The following is a 26,005-nucleotide window of genomic DNA, read 5'->3' as shown; positions in this document are numbered from 1 at the left end:
ACCACGCAAACATTGGCTACACATGTTAATGACAAATCTATAGGGATCTCATATGGCTTGAATTTATGACCTTACATGTCTTGAAAAATTTGACATTAAATTGAGAAAAAACAGAAGATATGCCAACTTGAACACCTCTAAGCACATCATTAAAAGACAAGGTTGGTAATGTTTAATTAACAAATTAAGACATACCCAAACAAACAATTAATGCATCCTACCAACCCCTATGGTGTCTTCTTACTCTGTGCCATAGAGCGCCATTGTAATATAACATACAGTGAGCCACAGGGTGATATGTTCCTCCATCCCCATGAACACACACTGTACTTAATTTCTCTGAGTAACAATCACTAACAAAAAATTTTAAGCAATGCGTAGGATCAAGTCAAAAGGTGGCGTACGGACCAAACTCAGGGTATTGGGATTTAAAAACCAGTGCGCACTAAAGTCCTACACCGGTTTTCCTTTTTAAATCAGAATCAACTGCAGATGTGGGGCATCCTTTGCGGACTTAATGTTACACCCATAGTTACCCATATATAGTCATTGAAATGGTCCAAATTAACATACATTCACACTGAGTGCATGAAAGCGATCGCAGCAAATGCCTACCGAAAGTAAAAGAGAAAAATAGATTTGACACAGTGTGACATAAGGCTGAGGACCAGAAAGATGTAGTTAAGTGACAGTCTGGGCCTTTTAAAGGCATGACAGCGCCAGGTGAGGCAACATTGTGAACGCCCTCAGAAGGTGGGACTGGCCCCAACAAAAAACAAGTGCTACGACATAAAGATTGTTGCCAAAAAGCAAATATCTTTACACTGGTGTTGGTGCCATCCCATGGAGAACTCAAACATCAGGCGTTTATTGATTATAAGAATGATCTGTATTTACAAAGGAACTCTGTATACATATGATACATGACATGTTTTAAACAAACATGGTTTCTGGCCTCTCATTCCTTTGCCAGCAGCATTTATAATTTCTCCCATTTCTGTGTGTTTGCCTGGGTCAGTTTCTAATGAGCACCGCACATTTTACTGTCAAGTTTGTTTTTAATAAATCCCCAAGTTTGCTTAGAAAATAGCTTGATCCGTCTTCTTTGCGTATGCCACATGTAGAAGTATGGCCCCAGGTATTTCATGGAATAATTGAGCATTTTGAAAAATGAATTGTGAGCTGCTGTGTTTAAAGATTTAACATTCTGAATAACCATAGCCCGATCAGTTAAGTAGGTCAATTCTAGTCCTTTGCTGTTTCTATCAGCACAGAAAGCTAAATGTATGTTGATGAGTGATACTGACCTACAGACCCTGTTCCATCGATGATGGCAGTGACAGTTGACAAAGCTCTTGCATTGCCCTTTAGGCTCTTGTGGGTCCCCTAAGGTTAAGAGAAAGAGAGCGAGAGAGAGAAAGAGAGAAGGGATGACAAGGGAGGCCTGTACACACTGACTAAATAATCATCTAAAAATGAGGTGGGCTGAATTTACCAAATCAGCAGACACTGCAGTCGTGATTAGGGAGTATGGTCCATTGACTAGACATCCACAAACTAACAGCATGCCTAGGAAACACAGGTTGAAAGATATATATTTGTTTTCTACAGCCACCCAAACCCACTGTACTCCTGTGACACTCTATTCACCCCTCATGCTGGGAATATATGTGGCATTTTAAATTGACACTACTTCCGTTTGGAAAATATATTGGGCCTCATTTATCAAACTTGCGTGGAAACTGGTTCAGATCCTGGCACCTACGCCAGGTATCATGTGGGATTTATCAAACTGTCGTACTTCGCCAATCTCAGCGTACACCAGAGATCAGTGTTGATAAATGCGGCGGCTGAAAACAATCGTAATTTGAATATCACGCCCCTATATTTTCTCAGTTTAGAGGCCTCGCCCATAGGTTTTACGACATGGATATGCGCATTACGGGAGAGAAGAAGTACTTCTCTGAAGTAGAAATTGACAGCATAACAGCAAAAGTAGAATTTTTTTTTTTAAAGTTTTATTTCGGAGCATTAAAAGAACGTCAGAAGGCAGCAGTTAGGAAGGAAATAACTGCTGCGGTCAACAGCGTTGGTGTTGACAAACGATCTCCAGCTGATTGGTTTATCTTAGGTTTACATCAGTGTTATCGATCAAATGATATAAAATAGCATATAAAATTTTATGTTGCAGTTAAGTTTCTTTACATAGGTGAAGAAAAGGTTGTCTGACTTATATTGGCAACTAAAAAAGCGTGTTGCTGCTCTGAAATGCAACACCCTTTCTTATGCATTAGCACTTTGTATTTATTGCATTGTCATTACCTGTGTCTATTCACTGCTGCTGGGCTGTTTTGCAACAAACAAATTTTTCCTACGTGGAATTAATAAAGTATTCTTATCTTATCTTACCAGCTGGAGGTGCTGCAATAAGTGGTGGAGGAGAAACAGACGCACCAACTGTCCGATAATGTATAAATATTAAACCTTTAACGCCTGTCTTGTTTTTTCCCCCCATGAAATAAATGTGTGTCTGCAGAGGTTTGAATGATTAGAATGTATTGGCCCTTTCAGATAGCACTACTCGGCTTGGCACGAGTGGTCAGCCGTCAGCTGCACAAACCAGCCTGTATTAACCTCCACAGGGCCAGGCAACCAACAGCTGTGAGAGCGCCCACCATCCTGCTCCACCACCGATCCTAGACCATTACTGCTGAGGTCCCGGATCAGAAAAACAAATCGAAACATGCCGGTTAATGGTGGAAATAAATTGCTCGCTAATACCTCAAAAGTGCAAAAAAAAAAAAAAAGTTAAGCTGAATGTTGTGCCGTGTATTTTTATCATAAAGAGCAGCGTACTACTAGCCTGGCTCCGCCCGCCTACCTACTTCCGCTCAAATTTCCTTTTCCCTTCGGTAGTCAGTCTGGGGCTGCGGTGAATTTAGCTTTAGCTCAGGAAAATTTCCGAACGTCCAATCAGCGAACAGAGCTAGTGGCTAAGAACGATGATGTTGAAGTCGCGCTCCAGTTTTAGTTGAATGCTGCGTTCCTTTATACTCGGAACTCGGAGATTTCCGACTTGGTAGTTCCGAGTTCCGACCTGTCTGTGTTCCAGTGCATATGCTCGCGAAAGTATGGACACCGACAACCTTTCTCGTCCAAATAACTAAACGTTAGGCTCTAGCACGTTACCGTTGCCAGGTACCGGTAGATCCATAAACTACAATATGTACAGAGAAGTCGGAAATTTCCGAGTTCCCAGTACAACTGGAACGCACCGTCAGAAGCCGGCTCATGACATACGTCACGACCAAGCTTTATGCGATTGGTTGGCTGATCCAGAGTGGCACTGGGCAGATCCAATAGTTTTAAACTTCAACACCCGCCTCCAAGTGAGTGAACGTATACCAAATAGAGCAGTTCCAGACCTTCTGTACAAATGAAATGAAGTACGATGGTCTGGTTGGACCAGGCTAGCGTAATACTTGCATAGCCTACATATCTAATACTGACCCCGGAATTCCACTGGCTGCGCGTGCGTTGTCCAATGGTTTTGCTCCGTGCGCCCACGTCAGTCAACACCCACCGGCTCCGTTTTCAAAGCAGGCAAGGCCAGCTCCGCTAGCTCCGCTGAACAGCTGGAGTCGCGAGACCGAGGAGTTCCCGCGGTAATAAAAGTGACGGGCGATCGCTCTTGATAATATGATTCTCCTATATGGTATTTACACAACAACAAACGCACTGAAGGTTATTGTTCCCATCCGAATGAGTAAAAGAACTGGACATGCTTGTATGCACGTCTCTGCTCTGGGATTGTTACCTGCAGTGAACACCGGGTGTCTTATTTTGGAAAAAAAACTGAGGTTTTATTGTTTTGTCGGCGTCTGTGTTCCTGTCTATCTCGATGTGTTCTGTGCTAAATTGATGCGGTGAGCTCAGGCATCCAGCAAAAACAGAAGCAGTGCGTATTTCACCGGACAGCTGGAGCAGCAGCGGAGCAGAGAGACGGTGCAGCAGAGCTAGTGGACGCTCACACACTGACTAAAGTAAAAACCTGATAGCTGCGCTGCCGTGCTGGAGCGGAGACGGACCGGAAATGCAGCCGGTGGAATTCGGTCTTTAGCCTAACATTTTAGAAGCGATGAATGAATGCAGCCCCCGTGCTGCAGAGTCCCCCCAGCTGCTCCAAGTCGAAGACAACTGCCGTTACGCAGTCCCATGCAGCTCTCCTAAGTGGCCCATGTGCGCACCATTGAATCAGCGCTCCTACACAGTTGCACACCATGCTGCACATTTTTAAGTGATTAGCCTAATATGTTTATCTCGGTCTGAGCAAACACTGCATTAGTATTATCTACTAACAATTGCTCAACAAAGTAATCGGCTACCCGGCAGAGCAAGTCCATGCTGTTTACAAACTTGCGTACATGATGTGAGAGCTGGCGTGAGATTTGAGCGTACCCTACACTCACGTCCAAATTGATAAATGCCGAGGTTTGCGTTGAAATGTGTGTACACCCACTTTTCTGGTCTACGCACGGTTGATAAATGAGGCCCATTGAGAGGATAATGAGTGTAGTCAGAGCCGGCCCAAGCCTTCAGGGGGCCCTAAACGAAATATGATTAGGGGGCCCCTCTCCAATGTTAGCGCTGCTGAAACTATAGATCTTAGTTAAATATCATTCACACACCCAGTGTTTTCCGCTAGTGCCTCCACTGTGCAGCTGTGCGAAAATATTAGACAGCCAAGATTCAGACCCTCCTAGAGGGGTCCGGGGGTATTCTCCCCCGGGAGATTTTTTTAACCTTTTTAAAGTGAAATGCATGAATCTGGTGCACTTTGAGAGGAAAATTAAGAGGCTAAATCTGAGAAATTTTGTGTGAACAAATAATTTGGAGACACTGGGTCAGATGAATTAGAAGCTATTGTAGAAGGATACATGGATTTTCCATAAAAATATTAATATAAAATAAAATATTATGGAGGGTCCTCTGGGTTGGGCTTGGGGCTCTTTTTCTTTTAGGGGACATATTTCTCTGTAATATAATGAATGCATTTAAATGCAGTGATAGGAACGAAGCAGAAGAACTCTGTTGTCCAGCTACTGTATCTTTTTTTCCACAGACAAGGCTGAAATAGGCTATAGACTATACACAGTGCATGGGCAACTGAGGGCAGCCCCATTTCCAATTGTTTTTAAATAAACTCAATACACACTGTGCATGGATGTGAACGTGACCTGATCAGATAATTTCCAACCGTGATTACATTTTTAGGCTATTAATTATCTAGACCAAAACATTTGATTCCTTTTTTTGTATAACTCACATTTGCATAATATGATGTTAATATCAAACACACAAAAAATCTTTTAGTTTTTTTTTTAGGGGGCCCCCCTGGCGGTCGGGGGCCCTAAGCGACCGCTTAGTTCGCTTATGCCTCGGGCCGGCTCTGAGTGTAGTTCCGACCTTTTAAATATATCTGAAACAGTCTCATTTTTCCTCTGATGATAATAAGTTAAACGTAACAGCATACGAGACCATTAGTCAAAGCAGTGCTTCTCAAATGGTGGGCCGCGCCCCCTTGTGGGGGCGCCGTGAGTTGTCAGGGGGGGCGCGGGCTGCCTTGATTTCCAACTGACCAAAAAAAAAATATATATTTTTTTTTTTATTTTTTTTTTTAAGTGCTAGCAAGCATATGGTCATATCCGCGCGAAAGGCCGCGATTTGCAGTAAATAAATGTCCGCATGTGTCTCCAAGTGTCTCTGTAGGCTATTTAAAAATAAATCAAGCAAGTAGACTAATAATAACATTATTAGTCTACATGAATTATTGGTTATCGCATCACAGAAGGCCTATTGGCCTATAATAATAAAAAAACACCACCTTAACTATGTTTACAGTTTAAATTTTTTTTGAATGAAATGCAAACCTCAGTGAATCTTTTGCTCTTGTTTCTCTGTCCTGAGATTCACACAGACTGAGCAGTCTTGTTTAAATGTTACAAATTGAGCTAATAAACTGAACTTAGAATGTTTTTGCTGCAGAAGTTATCTCATCTATTTTTTGTTATCTAATTTGATAATAAGGTGATTGTATGCAGAATGCTCGTGCCATAAACTCACACAGTGGTTTTGTACAGATAAATAAATTAATATTAGCAGGTTCTCAATAGTATTTCAATTTAGTGGGGGCGCGAAAAAATTTCTGTCCCCTAGGGGGGGCATGACAGAAAATAATTGAGAACCATTGAGTCAAAGAATGCTTTATTATATAAACTTAGCATAAAAAGTAAGGCAATTTGTGTTCGGTCGAGTATTTGTTTGCTGTAACAATGTTTCTTGGCAAGAAATCTTATACCGTTGTAAAGCCTGTTTATTTCCCTTTCGAATGGTGCAACAATTGTAAATAAAATGCATTTGTGGGATGAGCAGCAGAGTTGAGTATGTGGGTTGTGCAAATGAAAACAAGCCAGATCTTATCTGCCAATGCCAAACAGCTTATTCTGCTATTGACTCTTGTCTGGTGTTGTTTATTGGATTGGATGATTGAAGTATGAAGAAACAAAACCTATTGGCAATTTAACAATTAATTATTTTAACAAACGGGGGCCTCAGTAGCATGTGGAAGAACATACACAGCCACAACAGCCTGGCACCTGCAAACAAGCTGTTTGGCAAATGTGGATAGTAGATTTCTTTGTTGTATTACTTATATCTTTGTTTCTATCTTTTTCTTTTGTGGTGGGTAGATTTAACTGATAAGAATATAGGATAGGCACACATAAGCTTTTGCAGAATGATTGTTTAATAATGACTGAATAAAAAAACTACTAATTCAACTATACATGTTAGGGTAGAATATAGATCTGATGTACTTAACAGATTTGTAAAGTGTACAGTAATACTTGGCCTACTTGCGGCACATACTAGTGATGTGCCGCAAGTGCCCAGAACTATCTTTAGTCACGAGGTTCAGCGATATCTCATAAAGTGAGAATTGTGTCTGAAGCCAAAGCAGACAGCCAAGGTACAAACAAAGACAGTCAGAAAGGACTTTAAACTAACTCTTTTCACGACAGTTGGCCAGTGACTTCTCACAACGTAAAAGTGAGCTGTGATGGTGTGCTAGCATTGTGTGGTTGCAACAAGGAGTATCATGTACTCAATAAAGAATGCCAGTTTCAAAGAAATCCACATGTATCTGTTGTGACAAGAGCTACACACAGCTACTCTGTGCGATAAAAGTGTAACTCAATCTAATATAATCAATCATGCAATGTTTCAGACTAGGCTGAGGGGTGAGAGCCAGCTCTTACCGACGGTTGGTCCAAAACCAAACTCACTGATCATGGAGAAACCATACAGCTGCAGGGGAAAGACAAAGCATTTTCAGTTCCATTCATATTTCACATGTCTTAGCAAATTAGCACCAGCCGTGTTACATTTACGTTTAAAGGTGAAATAGCGATAATTGGATTTGAGATGTCAAAATTATGCAATTTTTTGGGTTGCCAGACACTGGCAGTAAATATGTGTAATTATTTGTTTGTAAAGTAGGGGAGAACGGGTTATATGTCACACGGGTTGGTTGTCACAATCGTTATATCTCGGAACCAGAAGGCGCTGTCTGTGAAATTTTGGTATGTAAATATCCAGAATTGGGATCAGAGGTCACCTACATAGTCTTCCTTGGAGTTAGACCGCTGAATTTGAGGTGAGAGGACTGTTTGTGTTTTTCACGTCAAATTGAAAATATTTAGCTCCTCAGTATTTTTCTCCATTTCCCCATTGTGAACCCAGAGTTGTTGAGTACACCAAAGTTTTATGTTAGAAATGTAAAGTATGGGTCCCCAGTAGGTAGAAACTGCCAGATGCTAACTTGCATATGTTGGGCAATTAGCGTAGCATAGCATAATTAGCATTAATTAGCATAATTACCATATTGACAATATTTCAGCAACTGCTTTGCCGATTTGGACAATATTGGAGTGGTTTTGGGGGTTATTGAGGATGATAAATCCATTTCTGACATTTTCAAAATTCAAAATGGCCGTTAAAACCGGAAGTGGCCATATTTCCACTCAAGGTGGGACGATTTTGATGAATTTTGAGTCTATTTTCCAGGTTTATATTTACATGCTTAATACATTGGCTATCACAACAACCTTTGTGCTAATATGATACAGGAAAACCTAGTTAATTCCTATCCAGATCCATAGTTAGTTAGCTAGCTAGCTAGCTAGTTAGCACATTAGCTAGCATGCCAAGTTAAAGCAGAAGTAAGCAATTTGATTATTTTAGCTTTCTTCCTGTCATGTCGTCCCTACAAACATTTTACTTTCGCGGAACTCTCATGTCACATCAGGTGTCGGGGGCGGGATTATTCCGACCAACCAGATCAACTAAAACTTTGTGACCGCCATATTTAAAAACAAAGCTACTACAAGACGTAGTCAAAACACAATCCCAGACCGTCGATTTTGGAGTTGATTTTACAGATCCATAGTTAAGTAGCGTGCTATTATGTTGTTTAAGAACTTGTAATGAAGTTACAGCAACAACTGAAATGACAATGGACATTAGCTAGCTAGCTTAGTAGCAAGCAACTAAAGCAGCAGTTTCAGGTGATTCACCGACTTAAAGGTTCAGTAAGTGATATGATCATTTTAGCTAACTTCCTGTCAGTGGCTGCAGTTAGCAGTCCCCTCCCTCGTCTATACGTCACCACCACATGAACACACAGCCGTCTTCATCAGATATTGCGGCGATGGAGAGCAGCAAGTCATCGTTCACAGGCACAGAGACCTGCCTCTTTATAGCACTCTGTCTCCTGATTGGATAAAAACGAATAGCAGAGTCTCAGAGCTATACATCTGGAAATCGGTGGCGGACCATAACAAACAGCTCCTGCTCTTTCCTACAGTAATCACAATCAAAAGGTATTATAGATGTTTTTTTCCTTTCATTTAACTTTGCGTAGTTTCCAATAACCAGTGTTTTTTTTTTTTTTTATTCCCTCTCAAATCAAAGATGTCACTGGCAATGAGCAGGTAAAAACATCTGGTCTTCCACTCGTTATTGGAAACTACGCAATCCCCGTCTACACGTACAACAACCTTGGCGACCTGGCAAGTAGAGTTTTATTCTGCGTACTGCACGTAGGGAAGAGCAGGAGCTGTTTGTAAAGTCCACCACCGATTTTTGGATGTATAGCTCTTAGACTCTGCTATGTGGAAAGCAAGCAGGGTCTCTGATGAGGCTAGGAAACGGGGTGTGAGGGAACTGTGTTATGAACTGCGCACACAGTGATTGCTGCATGCATAAAGAGATTACAGGAACAACATGACAATTGACATTAGCTAGCTAGCTAGCTAGAAAGCAACTATAGCAGGATAAGTAAATTCAGTGTTTGTCTCTTCTCCCGGGGTGTGCAACTTCACAAATTTAAATCCACCTGCAACCTGATCTTTCAATTCAAACCCCATCTTGAGGTCTTCACACCCAATGGTCGCAGCATGACTCATGCCATGCGGTGCTGCTTCACTTTCAGTGCGATTATCTGCTTGTGAGTCGAAGTGGCCATCGCATGTGTTGTGCGATGACTAGGGATGGGAATTGATAAGAATTTAACGATTCCGATTCTGCTTATCGATCCGATTCCTTATCGATTCTCTTATCGATTCTCATTGGGTGAGAGAATAAGTACAAATTAGTTTGTTTGTATTATCTCTCTTTAATATCTGATCAGAGGTGTGTATAGTGTGTACCTTGAAAGATTATCAAGGATTAGGAAATTGTCAATTTTCACATTAATTGGTCCAAACAAAAAAATAAATGTTTGGCTTTTAAGCCCAAATGCCATTATGTGCCCTAAAAACTAAAAACACTAACTGAAAACAGTCAAGGAAGAGCTTGTGCCTTTTGGAATATTAACAGTGCTCATTTGCACTTGAAAATAAATTCAACTGACATAATAAATATAAAAAAGTCTTTTGAAAAGATAAGACCAGCTATCAACTTTGGCAAATTAACCATTTTTATGCAGAAAAATCATCATGTTTGCCCTCTCAGGAAGGATACAAGATATTTAATTTATGTTCAGTGTTATTATTATATGATGATTGCACCCTTACTCTGAAAGGGCAATGTGATGATGTCACTACGTTCACGTGAAGGAACCCTTTCCTTATATGTCCGTGGAAGGAACGCCTCAGGTCAAACTGTCAGGTTGTACGTTGTTGTTGAACTGACTGCACAGTCATGTAGACTATTCAAGAAGGGAATAAATACGCCAGAAAGGCTAAAAGAGAATGTATCGCTTTGCTTATTCTTCACCACGCCAGCGACGAGGAGTCACCGCTCCATCTCAGCTTTACAATGTATTGTCGCCTTTTCGCGTGAAATACAACCACACTTTAGAGCGCTTCTGCCTCGACGTCATGTTTGCTGCGTTCTGAACCAAAACAAAGCAGCGCGTGTCTGAAGTCATGACACATTTGCAACGAGCGGAACCGATAAGCGGCATCGTTAAGCAGGCATGTTAACGATTCCAAGGAATTGGTTGACTCGGCACCGGTTCTGAACAAGACCGGTTCTCGATTCCCAACCCTAGCGATGACCATTGGGTGTGAAGACCTCAAGATCAAAATGATCCCTCCAACTGTGGATAGGGCCAATGCATCTCAACAGGCCAACTGCGTGTAGCAAAGTTGGCAGCTGACTTCTGGAAACGTAGGACTTCTTCATAGGTTGTGTCAATGCAATGCTCATTTAGGTTCTGAACCAGTTCTGAGCTACCATGCTCATGTTGGAGTTTTACAGCAAGCCCCAGAGTTTTCTGATTCCAGCTCCTACTGGTGTGCTGCTGGTTGCATTGAGCGAGTATAAGTGATGGTTTAGGAACTTCTCCTTCCTTGGACACAAGACTGGAGACAAGTTTGAGGAGGGCTGGACTTCAGTGATCTGTTCATGCAGGAACCTTTTGAAGTTCTCTGAAGCCAATAATAGTCAGGCATCCTTCAACCATCAGCTCTCTCTCTGGTTGTCCATCGATTTCGATGATGACGTCCACTTTTAACCTTTTTGTAAAAAAATAAAAAATAAATAATAATAAAATAATAAATAAACAAAAACATACTTCTTCAGTTACTTACTTTACTTTCCCTATCCTATCATATGGCTACCACAGCCCAAACAGCACAGCCACCTTCCACAGACCCAGGCTCTGTACAAACAAGCTCCAGGTAGTGTCAATGCTGACTCTACCTATCCTATCCTACTACAAGGCTATCACAGCCTAAAAACAGCAACGCACCTTCAACAGACCCAGGCTCCGTACTAGTAAGCTCCAGGTAGTGACAATGCCGATTCTACAGATCCTATCATATGGCTAACACAGCCTAAAAACAGCATAGCCACCTTCAACGGACCCAGGCTCCGTACTAGTAAGCTCCAGGTAGTGACAATGCCCATACTACCCATCCCCATTGTTCCACATCTATCTATGAAATTTAATGTGGCTATACAAGCCAATCCTAGACCTACATAACCTCTGACAAGTAGGACATGTAAATGTGTCAGTGGACACTGTGGGCTCCACAGGAGTTTTCCTCCTGTCCCTCTTCTGCTGTCTCCTGGCTGTCCTGTCCTCCTCCAGCCTACGGGTCCCCTCCTTACACACTTTCCGCCAAATGGTACGGTCAGCAGCAGTAACTTCCAGGTCCTCAGGGCTGATATTACATTTCTTCAATGTGGTCTTCATCTGGTCCTTGTAGCACTTTTTCTGCCCCGCAGCCGAGCGTTGGCCATGACTTAACTGGCCGTACAACACTCAGCGAGGCAGTCGGTCCTGGGGCATTCTCACCACATGTCCAAGCCATCTCAGCTGGTGCTGAGTGACCAGAGCATCCAGACTTCAGTGAATATATTGATAAAGAGTTTTCGTACATTGGAATCCTCCCTGCTTAAGGAGCTCAGCTGGGATCTTGTCATTTCCAGGAGACTTGTTGTTCCTGAGGGAACAGATAGCCGAGTGAACCTCCGAAAAGCTTGGTGGCTGATTAAGAGTGTCAATTTGGGGAAAACAGTGAGGTCCACATCAGCCTCCTGATTAAGGAGACAATCAAAATGATCGGCCCACCTCAACAGAATGTCATTTTGATCTTTCAAAAGTGTCAGACCATCTGCTGACTTCAAAGGAGTAATAAAGCGATTTCTTGGGCCATATATAGTTTTTAAAGCATTGTAAAAATTATGCATGTCATTTATATTGGCATAATACTGAATTTCTTCAGCCTTTTTCACCCACCACTCGTTCTTTGCGATCCGGGTGGTCCTCTGAACTTCCTGCCTTGCTTTCTTCCATTGCTCCCTTGCAGCTGCAGGATGGATTTCTGAGGGCTTTACGATGCAATCTATGCATATTCTCAAGCATGTCATGGATGGTGTCAGAGTTTTCATCAAACCAATCTTGGTGATTCTTACCCTTAAAGCCGACTGTTTGGGCTGCTGCGTCATAGAGAGCAGAGCTAATGGAGGTCCACTTCTGCTCCAAAGTTTCTGACTTTACTGACAACTCCATGTCCTTCAGCTTTTCAGCAACAGAGCTACGGAAATTATTTCTGACATGTTCGTTCTTAAGGCGGGTGCAATTCAGCTGCCTCCTGTTACTTCCTATTCGCCGCATGGGAGGGCGAACTGTCATGCCACATGCTACTTAGCCACAATCATACGATGATCTGTCCAGCAGTCTGCACCCCTCATGGCACGGGTGATGATTACATCACTGATGTCACATCGTCTAACAATGACATAGTCAATCAGGTGCCAGTGTTTTGAGCGGGGGTGCATCCAAGAGGTTTTGTATTACACAAGGTGGATAGCAGCTGCTTTATGCAAAGGTCCCCATAATAACAACATGAACATCATGCCCTCTGCCTGTATTTTTCTTTTGATGTGGATCCCTATCTCTCTGTGCTTTGTTTTTCTTACTGTTATTTGTTGTTAGGGAAAAGGTTGGTAAATGGTGAAGGGGGAAGCAGGATGCATCGGTCACTTTTGTACTTGAAAGATCAGGTTGCAGGTGGATTTAAATGAGAAGTAAGGGATGTATTTGTTAATATACATGTTAAATCACTCTATATTCATACAGCAATCACTTAAACAGTATGCGCAGTCCATAACACAGGTCTCTGAGTCATTCAGCTTTGCAGTAATTGCCAGTTACATTTTCAAGTATCCCGCTCATTTTTTTCCAATCAAGAGACAAAGTGCTATAAAGAGGGGACTGCTAACTGCAGTCATTGACAAGTCAGCTAAAAGGATCATATCACTTACTGAACCTTTAAGTCTGTGAATCAACTGAAACTGGGGCTCTCTGCTGCTTTAGTGGCTTGCTAGTAAGCTAGCTAGCTAATGTCCATTGTCATGTCAGTTTTTGCTGTAACCTGGTTACAAGTTCTTAAACAAAATAACTTAGCACGCTAGCTAAAGAGACACCTGATGTGAAGTGAGAGTTCCGCGACAGTAAAGTGTTTGTAGGGACGACATGACAGGAAGTAAGCTAAAATAATCAAATTGCTTACTTCTGCTTTAACTTAGCATGCTAGCTAATGTGCTAACTAGCTAGCTAGCCAACTATGGATCTGGATAGGAATTAACTAGGTTTTCCTGTATCATATTAGCACAAAGGTTGTTGTGATAGCCAATGTATTAAGCATATAAATAACCCGGAAAATAAAATTCATCAAAATCGTCTTCCAGTTTTAACGGTCATTTTGAATTTTGAAAATGTCCAATGTTGTCCAAATCGGCAAAGCAGTTGCTGAATTATTGTCAATATGGTAATTATGCTAACAAATGCTAATTATGCTATGCTACGCTAATTTCCCAACATATGCAAGTTAGCATCCGGCAACCCAGTGCATCCCAAACTAGACCAGCTGCCAAGGCTACTGAACCCCAGTGCACTCCATCCCAGCTGGAGAAGAAGAAACAGTAAGTAGTATAGTAGTATAGTTATGTAGGGCTATTTGTCAACTTGACAATGTAATTTAACTTTCAAATTTAGCCTTCTTTTTAAGATTTTTCCCATTAAGATAACACTGTGACAAACAACCCCATAGTGTGTGACAACAATGTGTAAGGGTGTCTTTGATTATTAATTTCTTCTTTATTAAAATAAGTTAGAAAAATTTAATGTAGGAATGACTATTGAAAGACATTTTAGGTGATGAGCAATTCTCACTAGAGTAAAAAGTGTGCCTACTAACCACGGTCTCCCCTACTGCGCAAAAGTTTTAGGCGGGTTTTAGAAGTTAATTTTCATAAATTAACTAAATGCAGTGAATGAACAGAAAATAAATCTAAATCCAGCAGTACCATCAACTCATAACTGGCAGAAACCAGTGGGATCTAGGCACACCCATCTACTGTTCTCAGCATTGAGGACACCATTAATCCTGACCAAAACTTCAACTCCATTTGCAGAAATGCCCCAAACTTACAAGGAACCTCCACCATGCTTCACTGTTGACTGCAGACACTCATTATTGTACCTCTCTCCAGCGCTTCAGTGAACAACTGCCTTTTGCTACAGCCAAATATTTCATTTTGACTCATCAGTCCAGAGCACCTTCTGCCATTTTTCTGAGCCCCAGTACCTATGTTTTCATGCATAGCTGAGTTGCTTGACCTTGTTTCCAGACAGTAGATGGGTGTACCTTCGCCCCACTGGTTTCTGCCACTTCTGAGCTGATGGTACTGTTGGACATCTGTACCAAGTTTCCTTGGCCGACCACTGCGTCTACAATCCTCAACGTTGCCCATTTCTTTGATTGACGTTGTCCATTCACTTTAAATGGCCTTGAGTTTGAATTGTGCTATATAAATAAACTTGCCTTTGTAATTCGTCAAAAAAGCAACACATCTTGAAACCCCAGTCTGCTTTGAAATCTTTTGTCTGGGAGAGACCCTGCTAATCCATAGTTGAACAGTCTGTTTTAAAGGCATACAGAGTAGCATTTAGTCTATTTCCCAGCCCATAGAGCCCCATTGTGAACCTGGATATGTTGAGTACACCAAAAGTTTGTTAGAAACGTTAAAGCGGACCTATGATGCTTTTTGACTTTTATGACCTATAAACGTTGTTATGATGATTCATAGTCATGCTTAACCATACTAAATTATCAAATAATTACTTACATGCATTTCGACGTATTCCCTGCTGACCGTCTGGGGTGTCTGTGCAGAGCACTAAACACTATTCTAGCCAGTCGAGAAGTCACATGTTCAAAGCGGTCTACCCTTCCGTAACTTTGTGACGTCGCATGTAACTTTGTGAAGTCACCACGCGGATGTTTCCATGTATGGTAATGCTGTCACTTCCCTGTTCGCGTCTGCCTCGCGCCCTTATAGGTCCATGCTCGCGCTTCCCTCCACTGAAAGTGTTCCGGAAGGAAGGTAACCAATCACAACGGAGTGGGGTTTGCAGGAGGGGGGGGAGGGGAGCGGAGATGGCCGAAGCACACACACTCAAGTGTTGACAGGACGTGCTGGATCGCCAATCTACATAGTTTTTTGTGATGTGATTCGTGTCAGGTTGCTCTATAGCAGTGTAAAACAAGAAATTAAGACCAGAAAAGTAGTATAATAGGTCCTCTTTAAGTCCAGTGTAATTTAGCGTCAACAACATGAAAGCATGGATCCATCCTGCCTTGTATCAACAGTTAAGGCTGGTGGTGGTGGTTATTTTCTTGGCACACTTTGGGCCCCTTTGAACTAATTGAGAATTGTTTAAACGTCACAGCCTACAGTATCTCACAAAAGTGAGTACACCCCTCAAATGTCTTCAAATATTTCATTATATCTTTTTATGGGACAACACTGAAGAAATGACACTTTGATACAATGTAAAGTAGTCAGTGTACAGCTTATATAACAGCTTAAATGTACTGTCCCCTCAAAATAACTCAACACACAGCCTATAATGTCTAAAGTGCTGCGAACAAAAGTGAGTACACCCCTAAGTGAAAATGTCCAAATTGGGCCCAAAGTGTCAATATTGTGTGTGGCCACCATTATTTCCCAGCCCTGTCTTAACCCTCTTGGGCATGGAGTTCACCAGAGCTTCACAGGTTGCCACTGGAATCGTCGTCATTTATGACAACGTCACAGAGCTGGTGGATATTAGAGACCTTACGCTCCTCCACCTTCCGTTTGAGGATGCCCCACAGATGATCAATAGGGTTCTGGTCTGGAGATATGCTTGGCCAGTCCATAACCTTCAGCTTCTTTAGCAAGGCAGTTGTCCTCTTTGAGGTGTGTTTGGGGTCGTTAATGTATAATAACAATATATAATATTGCCCACTAGCTAGTTAACTATGGATTTTGAGAGGAACTCATTAGGTTTTCCTATATCCCATTAGCAAAAAGATTATGGTGATTACCAATGTATTAAGCATATAAAGAACCTGAAAATCGACTACAGATTCTTAAAAATCGTCCCACCTTGAGTTGATATATGGCCACTTCCGGTCGGCAAGTTTGAATTTTGAAAATGTCAGAAATGGATTCAGTATCCTCAATAACCCCCAAAACCACTCCAATATTGTCCAAATCGGCAAACCAGTTGCTGAAATATTGTCAATATAGGTAATTACGCTAATTGCCCAAAATATGTAAGTTATCATCCGGCAGTTTCTACATGCTGGGGACCCATACTTTAAATTTCTAACATTAAACTTTGGGGTACTCAACATAACCAGGTTCACATTTTGGCAAGTAGACTAATTTGTATGTTGTCTTTTGAAAAATACAAGATTCAGACCTGGGGCCTGTTTCAGGTAGCTGGTTTTGAGGCAACCCAGAGTTTGTTCGCTCTGAGTTGGTGGAAACTCTGGGTTTTCCGTTTCAGGTAGCAGGTTCAGCGCAACCGAGAGTCAGTTACTGCGGCAACATACGCTGTGGGTCTAACCTGCTCGGGAGGTGGTCAGACCTACCTGGAGTTTGTTTTCACTTTACGCTGCAGCTCTGACTGAAGAAAGAGTGTCACTGTCACACGCGTCCCTGTACAGTTTGAAGCAAAATCACTCCATAGAAATCTCCATCGGGATGTTTTTATCATTTCCTAATGATTTTACGTTTGACCGATCATTTATCTGATCAGTAGCTTTGTTCTCAGCCCTCGGTCCGTTCATATAGGCGGCCACCTTACACATCGTGACATGCTCTACATTCAGATTAATACACCTATTTGTTTTGTATGTTTTTTAACGTCTGTGCCACTGAACAGATTTATGTCAGGTGGATTCATGTAACGCTGTGGCTGCACGCAATCGTTACAGTTCCCTTGTGCAATCCTAAAGTCACAGACGAGCCTCGTTAAATAGCCTAATATGAATATAAAAATTATATAATAATTTAAACTGTGATCACTTGAGGAAAATGGATCTGGTAATAAATCAATCAGGCTCTTCAATGGAAACTGTCACCTAATGTGTCTTGGCGTTAATGTCTTTCACTCCCCATTTAAAAGAAGCGACAGTCTGTTCTGTTTACTGCACAGTATGCTATTAGGCTATAGCTTGCCAACATAGTATACAGCGAATATAAAACACTGTCAGCAATGATGTGCCGCGCCAGCTTTATTACTTTACAGCTGATATGCGTAACTTTTTAAAATAGACTATGGCTTCTCATACGGAAGCAAAATTATTCTCTTGACAAAAAATGTTTGCTCTGTTTTTTTTCTGAATTGCCGAGGAGATTAGATCAGAGTTATGAGACAATAGCCCGTTAATTCGTCTCCATAGGCTACCATAAACTCATTCGTTAATATTTCTAACTCTAGTGGGAGGAGCGGAGATTTATTTTTTTATTTTTTGAGAAGTGGAGAAGTGGGAGGATCAAGCATTTGTTTCTTCTGTTTCCATGGTGAATCGTGTTATCAGCGATCCATTGACGATGGCTTTTACGCACATGCTCCACCCAGAGTGAACACGCTCAGAGTTGATAAACCCAACGCTGATCCACTGTTCTGAAACCGAAAACGCAGAGTATGTAAAACCTGCTACCTGAAACAGGCCTCTGGCTCCACCTCCCCTGCTTCTCCTCTGTAAACACTTTTTAGCTAGAGATAGATATTCATGAGTTTAAGGCATTTAGTTAACCAAAGCTAACCCCCCAGGGGAACTCTGTCTGTTTAAAAAAAACACCACCACACATTATAGTGGGGCATACGGGATCATTGAGAGGGATTTTTCTTTGTATAACTGCAGTTTTTTGGGGAAATGCTACGTAGTATGCCCTGTATCAAGCTACTGCTCAAAGTTGATCTATTTATCAGTTACTGCTAGGTTTATGAACATGCTACTTTCATAAAATAGTAAGCTAGATAGATAGCTAAAAAAAGTGGGTCTAAATCTCCAAATCTAACATTGTTAGAATGTATTGGGCTTGATGTTTTTCTTTGTGAAATATGCACTGGATTCGGTTAACTCAACGGTTAAAATACTGTGTTGTGTATTATATGGATAAACGAAGCAGGGAAGTGGAAACTTACAGTGGGAGCAGCCAGCAGCAACATGACTGCACAGGTGGTGGCTCTCTTCCCCAGTTTATCAGAGATCACTCCTGCCAAGATCCCTCCTGTTCATACATACAGTATATAGAGAGGGAAAATCAGCCAAATAAGCAGCATCATTTCTCACATTAGCCATCATTCACAAATGGAAGTAAATACAGACTGTAAAGTAATATGAGAAGATAAGGAACAGGCGCCCACACACAAACACACCTCTCTCTCAAGATAAGAGGAACATACAAAGAACACCTACCCACAATTCCTCCCACATCAAACAAGGTGGAAAGATCTCCAGCCTTCTTGGCATCTAGGTGGGCTGAAACAAACACACACAGGGAAACAGGGCTTAATATAATGAACATCTATAAATATCTGTCAGTCTCGCTCGCTGCTGTGAAATGTTTGCTCTGCATGAAGGATCATCAAAACTCTGCTTTTCTTCTATGCTGTAACTTTAAAAGATATCAAGGAGATACAATGTTGCGTCGCACAGCATCCGGTATAAATGGGTTAATAGCAGGAGCCTTAATTCAAACCTGCCAAAAATCAAACACTGTTTAAGGCAAAAATTTCACTGAAATTGTAATAACTGAAACCTGGCTTATTGAGGAGAAAAGTGACATGGTTGAAATTGAGGGATACGAAATGTTTTTTATTAATAGGACTCAATCGGAAGGTGGAGGGGTTGCACTATATATTGATACCAGCTGCAAAAGAAAATCTGACAGAAACATGACATTTGCTATGGACAACATCATGGAATGCATTAGAGTTGAAATTGAGATAATAGAGAAATCAAAAAATATTCTGATTAGCTGTGTTTATAGAAAACCTGGTTCTTGTTTACATTCAAGGAAACATTTGCTGAACTTTATAACAACATAAATCACAATAAAATGTGTTTTGTCTGTGGAGACTAAATTGTGTTCTAAACCTGCAAGAACACAATTCAACAGCAGAATGTATCAATTCAATGTATAGCAACAGCTTATATCCCACAATTACACATCCAACCAGAACAATAACACACAGTGCTACACTAATTGACAACATATTCACAAAGGTCTTGGATAGGAAAGTTCACAGTGGTTTAGTATTAAATGACACAAGCCAGTCTTTGCAACCATACAGAGCTGTACGAGCATAAAAAACATTCAACATTCAAGATCACCAGACACAAAACACAAGATGCTATTAATTCCCTTAAAGAAGACTCCTAAAGCAAGACTGGAACAAAGTCTATGTTAAAGGTGCAAACGAAGCCTATCGATCATTTCTGGAGATTGTAGCAGGACTGTATGGAGAAAAAGTCCTATAATAAAGAAAATGTTGAAACAAAAATATGACGAGAAATCATGGATAACTAAATGAATATTCAAAGCATGTAAGAAGAAACATTCATCATATAAAGATTGTTTAAAGAAAAGAACAACAGAAGCTGAACAAAAATACAAGACATGTAAAAATAAACTAACAAAAATGATGACATACAGCAAAATGGATCACTGTAGCAAGTTACTGGAGGACAACAAAGACAATATTGGACGTGGAATGTATTAAATGCCATTATTGGGCAAATGGAATCCTGATTTTAAAATAATTACTTATCATATAGTGTTGTAAAACAAGGATTAAATGAAATAATAAGTTTATAAGGGTTTTGTTTAGCTTCATTAGTAAACATTCTGTGGAGAGACAGATAATAGAGACAATAACAGCAATGAGGGTTGAAGCTATGTTGGGCCTCACCTGCTTTGGTGATGTAGAGCGGCAGCCAGAAGAGGAAAGTGTAGCTGACCAGCTTGGCAAAAAGCAGACACAGAGAGAACTCTATCACTCCCTAAAGGGACAAATAGCACACACACAGACATTATTTCAATAGATGTTCTGAAACTCAGTGAATCCTCCTTGACTTAATGCACTCAGTCTGATACAGAGAGTCAGAATAGCACAAAGCATTATTCTAAGAGATTATATTCAAAGCTGCAGATAATCCAATGGTAGAGTCTAGGGTTTGTTTAATACTTCAATAATTGCATTGAAAAAGAAGAAAAGAAGAGTGTAACTGACTGGTATCCGTAGGGCTCCCATGAAGCTGATGGCTGATGGCTCTGATTCCCTCCTCACCACGACAACAGGCTGCACTGGGACACACACAGTGTCGCTAGGCAACAACAACTGTGTGTCGTAACTCTAAAGACACAAGCAAGGCAAAGATCACACACTGCATATGCACTACTTTACTGTCCCACCAATCAAGTGAACAATGAGCCAGGATTTGAATGTGTCAGCCATTGTTAACCCTCATCACTAGAGCTGATGCAGGAACTTGTGATCATTTGACTGGTGCCTTCTGACAGATGGGTTGACAATTAATGACAGAGAGGTGCAGAGGTCACTTAGCCAAAAGATGACATGAAAAGAAATGTAAGATTACTTTATCCCACCTCTCTTTATTCTGGGGAAGAAGAATGTTACACACCAACACACTTGCTTCAAATTCTATTAATATAGGACTGTTCCATTTGGTGCAATAGATGGGCAGGGTTTACAAATTAAAAAAATTGCATGTCGTAAACCCAACCCAACTATCATTCCAAAAAGGTTCAAGAAACTCTAACCCCTGGAACACACATCCAACCTCCGATGCCCTGCTGTCGCCCGATGGAGGCGCGTCTGCAGCGACGCTCCACTTCACCTCAGGAGGTGGAGCCTATTTTTTCAGGGAGACGCGCGTCTCTCTCGGGTCTCTCTGCTTTAACTGATAGAGAAATACTCTGTTGACAGTCACTCAGTCATTCACTCTAGTTTATACAGTGGATTGTAGCGGATAACTGTCGAAACTCAATATTCATCATATGCATCATAAGATGACATGAAAAAACTTCATATTAATAGGAATTATCTATGAAAACTCTGTGTAGAAAGACAGGGCTTTTAGAAGCAGCGCTGCAGCAGCAGCAGTTGAGATGTTCCATGTGTGGCCGAAAACAGCGAGATAGACGCAGCAGTAACAGATGCAGACGCGCTCCAGAGGTAGACCAGGATGTGTGCTCCAAGCTTAAGAGTCCAAAGGCATTCATTTAGTCCCACACCATAGGTAACTCCATTGTTCTTGTAAACAGACCAGTATTATTTTGTATACATGTTTGGACTGCTACATTTCTTGCTGTTTTGTTCAGATGCTTCATCCAGCCTGAAAGAGCATGCCGACTGCACCCCCTGCTGTCTCACCATTAATTAATAGGGACATGTGCGGTCGAGTAGAATTTTGAGCATTCGAGAATTGATGTCATCACCTCCTATCGCTGTAGTCAGAGCCGTAGTCCATCTGTTTACAACGGCAGAACAAGGTTTTGGCGTTTTGAGCGCTACACCAACTGCAGCAAGTAGCCGTTCTAAGAGTTGCTAGGTGATAGTGGAACCCATTGGAATCTTTCCCCCGTCCCTAAAACAGCGCTGCTTAAAGTCCCTAATGTCTCACACCTGTGATGCAATCCTCAATAAACTATGCAAACAGGAAGACTGCAGGTATTTTAGCAGTCCATACATGTCAAGTTATAAAGATAAATACTAGTCTGTTTACAAAAACATCCATGATAAATACTGTACATTTGTATTCAGTCTGAGAAGGATTTTTCAGTGTTCATCCATTATCCCACAGACTCAAACACAAAACTCCTGGAAGCACTGAAACACTGACCTTGCTGTTTTGAACACTATCCTCATTATAGTAGTACGCCTAAATGGATTACAATAACATGTTTAAGTGCATAGTACTGCAGGGATGTACACCAATTTAGCAGTTTATTACACTTATACAATCTGAAGCTTTTTATTACTGGACTATTATTTGATTTTATGTTCAGCTGAAGCTACTGGTGGTCTTATATTTAATTTGATTCAACTGCATTTTTATTTCAGTTTCTCAGTTTCTTTTTCCATCTTCTTAATTGTCAGGGCAATAAGCTTTGACTCAATGGAAAATGGCTAGTGGACATGTTAAAAATGTTGCTATCAAACGCTTTTAAATGTACCTCAATGTGTTGACTGGTTAAGCCAGTTGTCCCTGTGAATGCACTTAATACACCACAGAACCACAGAACCACAACTTTAACAATTTTCCTTTAAAGTATTTGAAAAACTTATGCTCATCCATATCATTAGATTTCCTCCGAATGTTAAAACAGTTTACCTTATTACAAATGACAGGTTTTATGTATTTGTGTATTTCTCACTGCTCTTCTAACTGGTTTGAAGTGGGAGGGGCTCAGTTGGGTAAAGGCGATGTCACATACAGTATCTCACAAAAGTGAGTACACCCCTCACATTTCTTAAAATATTTCATTATATCTTTTCATGGGACAACACTGAATAAATGACACTTTGATACAATGTAAAGTAGCGTGTGTACAGCTTATATAACAGTGTAAATTTACTGTCCCCTCAAAATAACTCGACACACAGCCATTAATGTCTAAACTGCCGGTTACAAAAGTGAGTACACCCCTGAGTTAAAATGTCCAAATTGGGCCCAAAGTGTCAATATTTTGTGTGGCCACCATTATTTTCCAGCACTACCTTAACCCTCTAGGGCATGGAGTTCACCAGAGCTTCACAGGTTGCCACTGGAATCCTCTTCCACTCATTCATGACAACATCACGGAGCTGGTGGATACTGGAGACCTTGCGCTTCTCCATCTCCTGTTTTAAGAAGCCCCAAAGATGCTCAATAGGGTTTAGGTCTGGGGACATGCTTGGCCAGTCCATAACCTTTACCCTCAGCTTCTTTAGCAAGCCACTGGTCGTTAGGAGGTTTGTTTGGGGTCGTTATCATGTTGCAGTACTGCCCTGCGGCCCAGTTTATGAAGGGAGGGGATCATGCTCTGCTTCAGTATGTCACAGTACATGTTAGAATTCAATGAACTGTAGATCCCCAGTGCTGGCAGCACTCATGCAGCCCCAGACCATGACACTCCAACCACCATGCTTGACTATAGGCAATACACACTTGTCTTTGTACTCCTCACCTGGTTGCCGCTCCACACTCTTAACACCATCTGAACCAAATAAATGTATTTTGGTCTCATCAGACCACAGGACATGGTTGCAGTGATCCATGTCCGTAGTCTGCTTGTCTTCAGCAAACTTTTTGTGGGGTTTCTTGTGCATCATCTTTAGAATAGGCTTCCTTCTGGGATGACAGCCATGCAGACCAGTATGATGCAGTGTGCAGTGTATGGTCTGAGCACTGACATGTTGACCCCACACCCCTTCAAGCCCTTCAGCAATGCTGGCAGCACTCATACGTCAATTTTCCAAAGCCAACCTCTTGGTATGACGCTGAAAACGTGCACTCAACCTTCTTAAACTGGGCTGCAGGGCAGTATTGCAACATGATAACGACCCCAAACACACCTCCAAGACGACCAGTGGCTTGCTAAAGAAGCTGAGGGTAAAGGTGATGGACTGGCCAAGCATGTCTCCAGACCTAAACCCTATTGAGCATCTTTGGGGCTTCTTAAAACGGGAGATGGAGGAGCGCAAGGTCTCTAATATCGACCAGCTCCGTGATGTTGTCATGAATGAGTGGAAGAGGATTCCAGTGGGAACCTGTGAAGCTCTGGTGAACTCCATGCCCTAGAGGGTTAAGGTAGTGCTGGAAAATAATGGTGGCCACACAAAATATTGACACTTCGGGCCCAATTTGGACATTTTTTCTTAGGGGTGTACTCACTTTTGTTGCCTTCGGTTTAGACATTAATGGCTGTGTGTCGATTTATTTTGAGGCGACAGTAAATTTACACTGTTATATAAGCTGTACACTGACTACTTTACATTATATCAAAGTGTCATTTCTTCAGTGTTGTCCCATGGAAAGATATAAAGAAAAATGTGAAGAAATGTGAGGGGTGTACTCACTTTTGTGAGATACTGTACATGCATCCATAAGGATTTAGCAACATTGCAAACAGAATGTGATAAATTGGTGGGTTGTTTGGTCACTGACAAACCCACACAGCCTTGATGAAGCACAATAGCCAGCTTTATGCAAATGTCTGACTCAATTGATTCCCATGAACCTTTCTTTAACTTTCATTGTTGCTTATTTAGGGCCCACTCAAACTAGGGCCGTTTGCCTGTTCCGTGCTGCAGGAATATTCAGCACGATTCCCCCCTCCCCACTCCCCCCGCTGGCCCGTGGTCACACTGCTCGTGGCCTGGGCACGTTTGCACCTTGCCTACGTCACCGTGCGCGTTTAGGATTTGGAGCGTAGTCTACTTGTAGGCTATACGACTGCTTGTGAATATTTTCATCCGGACAAATTTGCATCATATATTCCACTTCCACATTAGAGCAACGAGAATCCTTAAGCTATTGTTTTTTTTAAATGTAGCCTTAACGTAATAGGTCGCGGTGGACAGTCTCATATTTGTGCAGCACGCTGTTTATTATTAATATAACGGCCCGTCATCAGACCATACGTACCGGATGGTTTTATACACATCGATCGCTCTATCAAGTAATCCAAGTCAGAACTTTTTGTATGGGCAGAGATCGTTATTTTAAGTGTCTTTATAAAGTTTCTTGTTAAACCTTAGTGTAGGCTACTGTTTCCTTATCACCGGGCCGCGGAGTCCCGCTGTGTGTTGTTTTGGTTCGTCTCCACCGCCATGCGTAAAGGCAGTATTATGACAGCTGACGGAAGGAAAAAGAAAAAAATCATCTGACGAACGTGAGTAAATACGAAAACCTTTTTTCTTTGCTTTCTGCGCTCACCTATTTAGCTCTCTCCCTTTTATTAGCCCACACCTAGGCCTACACACACGTTAATTCTCACACATTTTATGTAGTTACAAGTCCAAGTGGTGGGCAATTCTGGTGCCGACTAGTAAGGCAGCGGACGTTAACGGACTATGCATCCTTAATAAGTTCACGTCAGGAATGCCGCCTGTGCGCTTGCTTGTGCGCGTGTCATCTCATTAGCATCTGTACTTTGGCCACGGCACACCTCTCCCAAGTGTGCCGTGGCCAAGGGGCTGTTCCGTGCTGGTATACGGATGGCGTGGTCACACTAGCCAAACGTTCTAGACTTTAGTATGCAAATGAGCTTGGGCACGGGGCCGCGGCCCTAGTGTGAGTGGCCCCTTAGTCATGGACATTTAATAACATAGCAAACAAATGTGTGTATTGCTTTAAAAATGTTAATATATACAGATGTAGAATACACATGCATTAACATACACACAGTGACACATACCTTGGCTTGTTTGTCCTTGTATTGCAGATACACTTCTGTGTGTCCATTTAAACCATTCCTACTCTTGGTTGGAACCTTATTAAAAAGACAATAAATCCCATTATTATCCACAACTGTTCCATTTCACTATGTCAGGCATTAAATGATAAGTCAGGTGTTACTA

The 26,005-nt window shown here is 41.5% G+C and overlaps 1 protein-coding gene across 3 annotated transcripts in view; it reads right to left on the bottom strand.

Moving 5' to 3' along the window:
- slc37a1 (solute carrier family 37 member 1) overlaps nt 1-26,005 on the bottom strand; it is a 117,471-nt gene that overhangs the window by 38,986 nt on the left and 52,480 nt on the right. For 2 of the 3 annotated variants that reach the window (XM_080038015.1, XM_080038017.1), the window contains 9 exons: nt 25,843-25,917; nt 22,284-22,322; nt 20,651-20,773; nt 20,330-20,420; nt 18,834-18,896; nt 18,560-18,645; nt 7,317-7,365; nt 1,496-1,569; nt 1,308-1,386 (listed from right to left, as the gene is read on the bottom strand). In XM_080038015.1, the coding sequence (XP_079894141.1) occupies nt 1,308-1,386; nt 1,496-1,569; nt 7,317-7,365; nt 18,560-18,645; nt 18,834-18,896; nt 20,330-20,420; nt 20,651-20,773; nt 22,284-22,322; nt 25,843-25,917 (679 nt within the window). The remainder of the gene's footprint in view (nt 1-1,307; nt 1,387-1,495; nt 1,570-7,316; nt 7,366-18,559; nt 18,646-18,833; nt 18,897-20,329; nt 20,421-20,650; nt 20,774-22,283; nt 22,323-25,842; nt 25,918-26,005) is intronic. The other variant, XM_080038016.1, reaches the window with a different exon arrangement.

Source organism: Ammodytes marinus, assembly GCF_949987685.1.
Source record: "Ammodytes marinus genome assembly, chromosome: 12".
NCBI classification, from domain to species: domain Eukaryota; kingdom Metazoa; phylum Chordata; class Actinopteri; order Uranoscopiformes; family Ammodytidae; genus Ammodytes; species Ammodytes marinus.
Note: the sequence above shows the minus strand (reverse complement) of the source record. Positions and strands in the feature narration are given on the sequence as shown.